At 40.7% G+C, this 12,313-nt stretch overlaps 1 protein-coding gene across 5 annotated transcripts in view; it reads right to left on the bottom strand.

Moving 5' to 3' along the window:
* RFC1 (replication factor C subunit 1) overlaps positions 1–12,313 on the bottom strand; it is an 84,031-nt gene that overhangs the window by 24,439 nt on the left and 47,279 nt on the right. For all 5 annotated transcript variants that reach the window (XM_053577527.1, XM_053577526.1, XM_053577524.1 and 2 more), the window contains 3 exons: positions 9,791–9,898; positions 5,863–6,042; positions 4,535–4,639 (listed from right to left, as the gene is read on the bottom strand). In XM_053577527.1, coding sequence (XP_053433502.1) covers positions 4,535–4,639; positions 5,863–6,042; positions 9,791–9,898 — 393 coding nt within the window. The remainder of the gene's footprint in view (positions 1–4,534; positions 4,640–5,862; positions 6,043–9,790; positions 9,899–12,313) is intronic.

The following is a 12,313-nucleotide window of genomic DNA, read 5'->3' as shown; positions in this document are numbered from 1 at the left end:
ATAGACCAATATCACTAATGAATATTGATGTTAAAATACTCAATAACATCCTAACAAACAGAATCTAACAACACATCAAAAAAATTATACACCACAACCAAGTGGAATTTATCCCAGGGTCTCAAGGCTGGTTCAATATACGTAAATCTATAAATGTAATTCAGCACATAAACAAACTAAAAAATAAGGACCATATGATTCTTTCAATTGATGCAGAAAAAGCTTTTAATAATATCCAGCATCTTTTCATGATCAGAACACTTAAGAAAACTGGTATAGAAGGGACATTTCTTAAACTAATAGAGGCCATCTACAGTAAACCCACAGCCAATATTGTATTGAATGGAGTTAAATTGAAATCATTTCCACTTAGATCAGGAACCAGGCAAGGTTGCCCATTGTCTCCATTGCTCTTTAACATTGTAATGGAAGTTTTAGCCATTGCAATTAGGGAAGAAAAGGTGATCAAGGATATCCACATAGGGTCAGAAGAGATCAAACTTTCACTCTTCGCAGATGATATGATTGTATATCCGGAAAACACTAGGAATTCTACTACAAAACTTTTAGAAGTGATCAAGGAATACAGCAATGTCTTGAGCTACAAAATCAACACCCACAAATCTGTAGCCTTTATATATACCAACAATAACCAAGCCGAAAGAAGTCAAGGACTCTATTCCTTTCACAATAGTGCCAAAGAAAATGAAATATTTGGGAGTATACCTAACAAAGGAGTGAAAGATCTCTACAAAGAGAACTATGAAACTTTAGGAAAAGAAATAGCTGAAGATGTTAACAAATGGAAAAACATACCATGCTCATGGCTGGGAAGAATCAACATCGTTAAAATGTTTATACTACCCAAAGCAATATGTAATTTTAACGCAATTCCTATTAAAGCTCCATTGTCATATTTTAAAGATCTTGAAAAAATAATACTTCATTTTATATGGAATCAGAAAAAAACCTTCAATAGCCAAAACATTACTCAGCAATAAAAACACAGCAGGAGGAATCACGCTACCAGACCTGACACTGTACTATAAATCCATAGTGATCAAAACAGCATGGTATTGGCACAAAAACACAGAAGGAGATGTCTGGAACAGAATAGAGAACCAAGAGATGAATCCAGCTACTTACCGTTATTTGATCTTTGACAAGCCAATTAAAAACATCCACTGGGGAAAAGATTCCCCTATTTAAGAAATGGTGCTGGGTGAACTGGCTGGCAACCTGTAGAAGATTGAAACTGGACCCACACCTTTCAACATTAACTAAGATTGATTCTCACTGGATAAAAGATTTAAACTTAAGACATGAAACTATATAAATACTTGAAGAAAGTGCAGGGAAAACTCTTGAAGGAATCGGCCTGGGTGAATATTTTATGAGGAGGACGCCTCAGGCAATTGAAGCAGTATCAAAAATACACTACTGGGACCTGATCAAACTAAAAAGCTTCTGCACAGCCAAGAACATAGTAAGTAAAGCAAGCAAACAGCCTTCAGAATGGGACAAAATATTTGCAGGTTGTATCTCCAATAAAGGTCTAATAAGCAGAATCCACAGAGAACTCAAACATATAAGCAAGAAAAGTACAAGTGATCCCATCTCAGGGTGGGCAAGGGACGTGAAGAGAAACTTCTCTAAAGACAGACGCATGATCTACAGACAAATGAAAAAAAGCTCATCATCCTTAATCATCAGAGAAATGCAAATCAAAACTACTTTGAGATATCACCTAACCCCAGTAAGAGTAGCCCACATAACAAAATCCCAAAACCAGAAATGTTGGCGTGGATGTGGAGAAAAAGGCACACTTCTACACTGCTGGTGGAAATGCACACTAATAGGTTCCTTCTGCAAGGACGTTTGGAGAATACTCAGAGACCTAAAAATAGACCTGCCATTCAATCCTATAATTCCTTTACTAGGTTTATACCCAGAAGATCAAAAATCACAATATAACAAAGACATCTGTACCAGAATGTTTATTGCAGCCCAATGCATAATTGCTAAGTCATGGAAGAAGCCCAAGTGCCCATCGACCCACGAATGGACTAGCAAACTGTGGTACATGTATATCATGGAATATTATGCAGCCTTAAAGAAAGATGGAGACTTTACCTCTTTCATGTTTACATGGATGGAGTTGGAACATATTCTTCTTAGCAAAGTATCTCAGGAATGGAAGAAAAAGTGTCCAATGTACTCAGCCCTAGTAGGAAGCTAATTTATAGCTTTCACATGAAGGCTATAACCCAACTATAGCACAAGACTATCAGGAAAGGGCCAAGGAAGGGGAAGGGAGGGGGGACGTTAGGGTGGTGGGAGGGTAATGGGTGGGGCCACACCTACGGTGCATCTTAGAATGGATACAGGCGAAACTTACTAAAGGCAGAATACAAATGTCTACATACAATAACTAAGAAAATGCCATGAAGGTACGCTGAAGTTTGATGAGAATATTTCAGATTGTATATGAAACCAGCACATTGTACCCCTCGATTGCACTAATGTACACAGCTATGATTTAACAATAAAAAAAAAAAAGTATCGAGGTCTTAAGACAACAAGGAAAGACTGAACAGCTGTCACAGAGTGGGGCAGCCTAGGAAGACACAACAACTAAATGCAGTGTGAGATCACGGAACAGAGAAAGGACATCGGGGGGAATTTGAAGTTCAGTGACATGTATGGTTTAATGATACAGTATCCTCTGGGAGGCCGAGGCAGGTGGACTGCCTGACCTCCAGAGCTCATGACCAGCCTAAGAGCAAGACCCCATCTCTACTTTTGAAAAAAAAAGGGAACAATATAGTGTCAATGTTAATTTTCTGGGTGTTATAACTATGCTATGGTATGTAATCCAAATCACACCCTAGGATTTTTCTAACTGGAATAAACTGACAGGACCATATTGCCATGCCACTAGTACGACAGAGCTGAGGACATTAATTTTGGGATGCTGGCACTCCTGTGCCCTACATGTAGAAAAGGCTGGCACATAGTAAAAGGAGGCTCAAGTTAGGACAAATGGAAAGACAAAATCTGAAAAGGTCCTTGAAGTACTGCAGTCTCTGAGTCCAGTAGTTCCAGACCAGGTCCACCCTACCCATAGTTTAGTTATGTGAGCCATCATTTTTCCTTCTTTGCTAAAGCTAATTAATATAGGACAGTTTTCTGTCACAACTGAAGAAGTCCTGGCTTGGCCCCCGTAGCACTGTGGTTATGGCGCCAACCACGTGCACCGAGGGTGGCGGATTCAAACCCGACCCAGGCCAGCTAAACAACAAGGACAACTGCAACACAACTAAAGAAGTCCTCATAGGACAATTAATGACAATTAAGGTTATGGGGGCTGGGAGGAAAAGCAGAGAGGGGGAAGGAGGGAGGGGGCGGGGCCTTGGTGCATGCCACACTTTCTGGGGGCAAGACATGATTGCAAGAGGGACTTTACCTACCAAATGCAATCAGTGTAATCTGGCTTATTGTACCCTCAATGAATCCCCAACAATTAAAAAAAAAAAAAAAAAAAAAAAAGAGGTCCTCATATAGTTCTAACTGGAACGAACTTACCATGCTGATACCTGTTAACATATCCTTTAAGGAACTCTTAAGCAGTATCTTTTGCATGAAGTCAACATAAGAACATGAAAAATAGAGTGGGCCTCATAGCTACTGCCTGTAATCATAGTACTTTGGGAGGCTGAGCTAAGAGAATTGCTTGAGGCCAGAGTTTAAGACCAGCCTCAACAAAAAATAGAAAAATTAGCCATGCCTGGCTAACGTAGGAGTCCAGCTACTTGCGAGGCTGAGGTAGAAGGAACACTTGAGCCCAGGAGTTGGCGGGTGCTGTAGCCATAACGACGCTGCTGCACTCTAGCCCAGGGACCTGAAGGAGACCCTGTCTAAGGTGTGGGGGTATATGAGAAATAAAGAAATTCTAATAAGTAGATATGTTTATGTAGTTCACTGTCCTCCCTCTCTCTTTCCTCATAGTCCTTTGCAAAAGGTAAGGAAATACCCGAGAGTAGAAATCCCGAAACAGAGTCCTTTAACACAAAAGGAAAACAGACTGTGGTTAAAAAGGAGGTTTATCTTTCTGCCAACAGGCATATATCCACCCCAGTAACTGTTCTATGAAATAAAGTTTTTTTATGAAATAAAAGTTAGTAGACACCAACTTTAATAAATCAAGTTATTATTATTATTTTAAGAGACAGGGTCTTGCTCTATCCCCCCAAGCTAGAATGCAGTGGTATAATCATAGCTCACTTCAACCGCACATTTCCAGGCTCAAGGAATGTTCTTGGGTCAATCTCCCAAGTAGCTAGGACTACAAGTGCATGCCACCATACCCAGATAAAGTTTTTAAAAGTTTTTGCAGAGATGGGATCTGGTTCATCACCCAGGCTGGTCTTGAACTCCTGGCCTCAAGCAATCCTCTTATCTTGGCCTCCCACAGTGCTGGGATTCCAGGTTTGGGCCACCGCTTCTGACCTCAATCAAGGCACTTTACACAAACCTCGGCTTCAAATGCTGTTTCATACTTGGACTTCTTGCCTGGCATAGTTCGGATCAGATTCAGTAGGCCATCTTCATCAATAATTTTTGTCCCCAAGGCTGCTGCCTGTTGATTAAAAGTATAAATCATCAAAACTGCATCCTAACAATTCCTTTCTGTGAAAAAAAAAACAAAAACATAATTCTAGGGCCTATTAGTAAGTGAAAAATGACATTTGTAAATTAGATAAACAGCACTGGAATACGGGGTGGGGGGGAATCACAGTCATTGAAAAAGCACCATTTAAAAGAAGGACGTAAGAGATACTCTCCTTAAGAGTGGCAAAGTGTTACATTACTATTTTTGCAGATTGCTTTACCTTTCTTTCCTCCCCTAGAAAAAGGCAAACCACTAGACCCTAAGTGTAGCTCTTACACCCGCTCTGATGTCTCACTCATACAGCAGGCATTTCCCACCACCTTCTCCCTGCTAACAGAACGCCAACCTGTCCACCTACAAGTGATGGGTTATGACTGGTCTAAGGTGATCAGAGAAGTCCTGATCCTCCCCAACCTCCCTTATAGCTCTGAATGGCCATCTGACAGCTCTAGCCAATGAGACTTAAGTAGAGTTCTACACGAGGTATTTCTGAGAGAACTCCTGTCAGGCCAGTCACAACTATTATGACATCTTGCCCCTGCTCCCTTTTTCCTTCCTTGAAAGCCTGGAACTGCAGCTGCCTTGCAAGAGGACAAAAGCTAACACAGTAAGGACAATAGAGGCAGGAGACGGCCAGCTTAGTTCCACAGCAGGTGAACCATCCCCAACAACTGCCTACCTCCGGAAGTCTTGTTTGGTGAAGAAAATAAGCAGATGTTTGTTTAAACCACTCTTAGCTAGGTCTTCTGTTACCTGGAGCTAAAAACATAATCCTAACCAAAAGACCTCTGACGCTTCCCTTAAGAGCTTCCATCAAAAAATATAACACATATAGGAATACCTAGGTCTGGAAGAAATAGAAAACTGTATTTAACTTTATCTTGCAAAAAAAAAAGATATAAACTAGAGAACACTAAGGAAGTCAAGTAAACAGGAACTGTGCCTTCAACCGGAAAACCAAAATCCTGGGGCTCAAGCCAGTAACACTTCTATGGAGAAGAAATAACAGAAGAAATTGGTTTTCTGGGTTTTTTTTTAACTGTGTAAAGGGCAATGGCACAAACAGTCACATCAAGAGCGTGCCACAGCAAGCAGGCTATGTCACTGTGATGAGAACACATGGGGGAGCAAAAAAAAAAAAAAAAAAAAACCAACAAAACATGGAAAAAAAAGAACACAGCAATGCCCACCTTATCACTCTTGGACTGTCCACTGTCACGGCCCATGACAAGGTAGCTGGTTTTCTTGCTGACATTTCCTGTTACTTTTCCCCCATAACGTTCAATTAGAGACTTGGCTTCATCTCGTTCAATGGACTCCAGCACGCCTGTGATTACAAATATGAGGCCTTCCAAGCAATTTTCGGCTCCCTAAAAAACAAAATGTTCAAGCAGAGAGGAAATTGTATGGTAGTTTTCCAAAAAATATTTGGCATCAAAATCACAGAAAGTTGATTTTTCTCATTTGACATCATAAATAACCTCAGCATGGAAAGTTTGCTGGAAAGTTACGGCAAAAAAGCAGAACCTGAGATAAAATCCTGAGAAATTCTTATGCAGCTAACATTTAATAAAGTTATAAAACAAGCAATAAAAAGCATGCAGCCAATATTGTTTCAAGGCTCATTAAATTTACCCCTTCATACTATTCTCCATAATACCCTCTTTATATTTGAACTGCTAAACAATCTGCAATCCACCTACAGAAACTCATTGTTAAAAAGAAGTTTGGGGGCGCCACCTGCAGTTCAGTGCGTAGGCCGCTGGCCCCATATACCGAGGGTGGCGAGTTCAAACCTGGTCCCGGCCAAATTGCAACAAAAAAATAGCTGAGCATTGTGGTAGGCGCCTGTGGTCTCAGCTACAAGAGGCTGAGGCAAAAGAACCACCTAAGCCCAAGAGCTGGAGGTTGCTGTGAGCTGTGATGTCACAGCATGCTACCAAGGGCAACAAAGTGAGATTGTCTCAAAAAAAAAAGGGGGGGGTGGGGGTTGGGGGAGTTTTGATACTAAGAGGCTTAACAAGTTTCAGCTCTTATCTTCCTCTCTGCCGAATACTTCTCTCTGCTGATAATAAATCTAGCAACCTGCTAGTAAATTAAAAGCAAGATCATATATCCCCAATCAGAAACTACTCTGATAATACAAGAGACCCTGGCCAGAAAGAGCTGAATGCAGATATTCAATCTTAATCGGAATTACAGATAGTTAGACTTTTGTATTTTTCCAATGGCTGGATAAAATTATACAACTAAGCAAAATGAAAATAAAAATTACGTATGACAGCCCTAGTTACTTATTACTCTTTGACTCAAGAACTGAAATCAACACAAACTGAAAATAGGCTTGAAAAGAAGCTAGACATGGGCGGTGCCTGTGGCTCAAAGGGATAAGGCTCCGGCCCCATATGCCAGAGGTGGCGGGTTCAAACCAAGCCCTGGCCAAAAAAAACTGCAAAAAAAAAGAAAAGCAGCTAGACAAAATTCAAAAACTGGCTCAATACAAATTCAATCCCTCACCATCAAGATGAAGAAACTTTCTTGGAAGATAGATAACTTTCATCTGCTTAAAAAGAAAAAGTTTTGACCAACATGCTCTTGAGGTCTCTTCAGGCCCTGCAGTTCTAGGACTGAAATGATCTTCTGCAGCTTGGTGCCTGCAGCACAATAGTTACAGCGCCAGGCACATACAATGAAGGTGGCAGGTTCGAACCTGGTCCAGGCCAGCTAACCAAAAATGACAACTGCAACAACAACAACAAAAAAAAATAACCAAGCGTTGTGGCGGGCACCTGTAGTCCCAGCTACTTGGGAGGCTGAGGCAAGAGAATCGCTTAAGCCCCAGAGTTTGAGGTTGCTGTGAGCCGTGATGCTAAAGCACTCTACCGAGGGTGACATAATAAGACTCTGTCTCAAAAAGAAAAAAGGAAAGAAATGATCTACTGTAATACCACAGGCACTTAAATTCTTCTCAACAAATTCAAAATAAACCTAGAAAACTACACATGCAAGCCCCTGTACCCCACAACGCAATCATCTGTTCTCTCCCAGTCAGCCAACACGACTCTGATAGCTTCTGACTTCCCCAAAGTCCAGCAAGCTCAGCCTGCCTCCCAACTCTGTATTCTAGAACTAACTGGCCCAGCGCTTGCCCAGGAGCAGCCAACTACCCAATATTCTCAACCTCTATCAACATTCCCTCCACTGCTTTGCCTTCACTGAAACCAGGCTGTCCCCTAAGGACACCCCTTGGCCTGAAGTCCTCTCAAGTGGAGCTTGTTTAGTCTTTCACACATGTACAGGAGGTAAGGTCAGCATTTTCCTCTCACCTCCTAGATGACGACTCATTAGCCCTTTAAAGTCATCACTTCCCCCACACCAGCCCCACCATACTCTCCCTATTTGGAGAACTACTAATCTCTGCATGTAGTTTTGAATACCAAGCAAACTGAAAATTAATTGAAACACTATATATGTATCACTTTCCCTCTCGCCTTCTCAGAAATCTCATCCTACATTTGATTATCCTTCTCTTTCTGGTACGTCTTCAATCTCTCCTTTTCTGGTAGGATCTATCCCATCAGCAAAAAGCATACTTTAAGTATCTCCTACTATTAAAATAATTACCTTCCCTGGCTCAGCACCTGTAGCTCAGCAGCTAAGGCGCCAGCCACATACACCGGAGCTGGCGGGTTGGAATCCAGCCTGGGCCCGCCCACAACAATGACGGCTGCAACCAAAAAATAGCCGGGCACTGTGTGGGGCAGCTACCTGGGAGGCTGAGGCAAGAGAATTGCTTAAGCCCAAGAGTTTGAGGTTGCTGTGAGCTGTGAAACGGCAGCACTCTACTGAGGGTGACATAGTGAGACTCTGTCTCAAAAAAATAATAAGAATAAATAAATAAAAGTACTCTCCCTTCCCTTTGCTTTCTCACACTGTGGCTGTTCCTTCTCAGCCTCCTTTTGTTTTCCACCCACTCCTCCTTCACAAAGAAGCACAGGTCACGGCCCTCTTCCCTTTTCAGTCTGTACTGGTTTGCCAAATGCTATATATTCCTTTAAATATTATCTACATGCCAGTAATGCCCAAAATTTTACATGCAGTCTTGACTTCTGTTCTGGGCCCCAAGCCTGCATATCTACTTGTGTTATCAGCATCTCCACTTACACAAAAATACATACAAAAGCACAGCAGGGCTAACAACAAACTCATCACCATCTCCCAAAACCCACTCTGCCAGCAGCACATCTGCCCAGTTGGCTCATGTCAACAACCAGGAGATCACCCTTGATACTCATTCTTTCTTACTTCCCACTTTCAGGTACCACAAAGTCCTATAAGATAGTACCTCTTCCACTGAAACCCCTTTACTTTTCAGCACTTTCACTGCTCTCCCAGACAAGTATCTATCACTGATGTCTATTCTTTCCCCATCCACTACACCCTACAGCTGGCAGCCAAATCTGGTCATGCTATTCCCCCACTTAAAACTCTTTCTCAATTCCTAAACTTGCCCTGCAAGATGTGGCCCCACTAACCTCTGCAGCCACTCTCATCCACTCTCCTCCACAATCACTATGCTCCAACCAATTGCTTTTCTTTCAGTTCCCCAAACATACCGTGCAGATCCTTTCCCACTGGGAGACATCACACATTCTGGCCCCATCCAGATCATCACACGAGCATAACCCTTGCCCTGCACACCAGGTGAACCCCTTTCATTCTTCGAGTCTCCATTTAAAGTCTCTAAAAGCATCTAGATTCTTCCCTCATGGCACACATCACAATTATCATTAAATAATTATTTAATGTCTCCTTCATTAGACTGTAAGTGCCATGCAAGCAAAAATCGTTAGCCTTGTCACTGCCACATCTCAAAAATTTTTCTGAGTATCAAGCATTTATAATGTGAGTAAACATCCCTAATTCATGAAAATGGTGACTGGGGCTTTTCCATTTGTTTTCCTTTAAATTTTGCCCCAGTTGCAAGTCTCTCATGATGTTATTAGTTTCTAATCATTAACTGTCTGCTGCCCAAAGCACAGGGAACACATACTTCACACAGGGACCCACGCAGGGCGGAGGCCTTCACGGAGTGGCATGCCTTCTCGGTGCTCTTACCTTTGGTATTTCTTTGGAGCCCAAAGCTTTGGGACCCTCTCGATTTAAATAACTTCGATAAGCTTGATAATTACTCCGTTTCTTTTCAGCATCTTCAGGACTTACAGACTTCAGGGAGAAAGAAAAGAAAATTCAACAAAGTCATACAAAATTCATGTAAAATTAAGACTACCTGTATAGAAAAAAATATTAAGTCACTTCTGTGTTTAGTCCTAAAATTAACAGTTTTAGCTATATAGGCACTTCCCAACTTAAACTTCTCTGCATCACACCTTCTCAAAACTTTCTACTCTCTCTCCAATGGCACATACCTCAGGACAGATAAGGGGTATGAACCAAGTTACCATCTCCAAGCAAAGAAATGGAAAGTGTTTTATTTAAGAATTCATGCTGGGCACGGTAGCTTATGCCTGTAATCCTAGCACTCTGGGAGACCGAGGCAGGTAGACTATCTAAGCTCACAGGTTTGAGACCAGCCTGAGCCAGAGCAAGAGCCCCATCTCTAAAAATAGTCAGGCATTGTGGCGGGTGCCTATAGTCCCAGCTACTTGGGAGGCTGAAGCAAGAGAATCACTTGAGCCCAAGAGTTTGAGGTTGCTGTGAGCTGTGATGCCATGGTATTCTACAGAGGGTGACAAAAGTAAAACTGTCTCAAAAAAAAATTCACATGAATTCACAGAGTCTCACTTTATTGCCCTTGGTAAAGTGCTGTGGCATCACAGCAACCTCCAACTCCTGGGCTTAGGCAATTCTCAGCCTCCAGAGAAGCTGGGACTATAGGCACCCGCCACAATGCCTGGCTATTTTTTTGTTGCAGTTCAGCCAGAGCCAGGTTCAAACCCACCACCCTCGGTATATGGGATCAGCGCCCTACCCGCTGAGCCACAGGTGCCACCCTGTGGCATAAAATTCAATATATGTGAATTTTAAATTCTATTCTATGATATATCTAAGTTTAACAGAAAAATGAATTTTCCCCTAAGTAAATCTTATCACCCAAAAATACATCCTATGGCCCTGCACACCCTACACTACCCTGTATCACTCCAGTCTGAGAATCAAAGGTTTTACGTGAACGGCCAACTCAGAGAAGGAGCAAACTTTTACTCCAAAGAGCATCCTATATACCACCATTTTCCCGTCAATGTTTAATCTCTCCCCTTCTGTTTCTCCCAGGGGATTTTACACAAGTATATGTCAAAATATCCTGGGAAACATTTTCAAACTATGTATCCCTGGATCTGCCTCAAAGTTTCTGATTCAGAGATATGGAGTACGTCCAGGAAAGGTATATTTAGTCTAGATAATTCTGATTTAAGAATCATTACAAGATAGTCTCTGTTATCTTTTCTACTTCCTGTTTTACATTATAACATTATTTTTAACTTGTAAGCAACCATACATCCCTTTGAGAAGAGATAAATAATTTAACCAAAAAATAATTAAGCTAGTTTGATAATAAGTTAAATAAGCCATTTTGGACTGCTCCTAGAATCCAACCCTACTTTTTAACAATCGTTCCCAAACGTTTGTGTGCCGTAATATCATATCAAGAGCTGATTAAAATACAGCTGCCAGGACCACATGTCCTGGAAAACCATAATTTTAACAGGCTTTGCAAGAGAGTCTAATGCATAGGGACTGATTCATTTATAACATTAACTCTATGAAAAAAAAAAATCTGACTTACAAACAACTGACAAAGTAACTTTAAAGCATACCCATTTATGAAGTCTGAATTATTTAACTGAGACCAAATGAATTTATTAAATTGACTGTGATGTTCCTAAAACTGCTTAAGTTCTGAGTTATTTATGTTCCAATTTTTTTAAATACAGTGAAGAGTAATTTAAAGACATTTTTCATAAAAACAGCCTTTGTAAACTGAACATGTTTAGTGCACAGGAAGAAAAACATCCATCTGGCCTCTGCCTTTCCCTTGTCATGACAATGGGGGCCAATTCACTGTCTGTGGCAAACATATCTTGCTCTTACTCTGTAAATCTATCTTTATCTTTTTCAATAAACTTTGTTTCGTGCTTTCCTTAAAAAAAGAAGGAAAACATTCAGCCACCAGATAAGCATTTAGTGAAGAAAAATCTGAGACCAAAAAGTTAATTGCTCCTTTAAGCATATTTATGAGCACTGCCCACAAATAAAAGCATTTTGAAATCATCACCATTTCAATGTTCTGCATTAAAAAATAATGGTGATAAGCACTTAGAATTTGCAAAAGTAGAATACTGTCTATTTTAAGTGCCTAACAGGCATGAAGAAATAGGTTTCTCATTATGAATCTAAAGTGGTTCCAAATCAGAGATTCAAAGAGGACATTAGTTTCTCAAATATATTTGAAAACGAAGAAAACTTTTGAAAATTATTTCATTTTTTCCTTGAAAATGATTTTAGTATATCAACAATTAAGAACAAATCTCAATTATTTTAATAATAGCTAAAACTTATATAGCACATGTAAGTCCCAGGCACTGTTCTAACTGGTTTTACCTATTAACTCATCAAGTA

This window comes from Nycticebus coucang, chromosome 23 (assembly GCF_027406575.1).
Source record: "Nycticebus coucang isolate mNycCou1 chromosome 23, mNycCou1.pri, whole genome shotgun sequence".
Taxonomy (NCBI): Eukaryota; Metazoa; Chordata; class Mammalia; order Primates; family Lorisidae; genus Nycticebus; species Nycticebus coucang.
The sequence above is the reverse complement of the archived record's forward strand: the minus strand, read 5'-3'. Positions and strand labels throughout refer to the sequence as shown.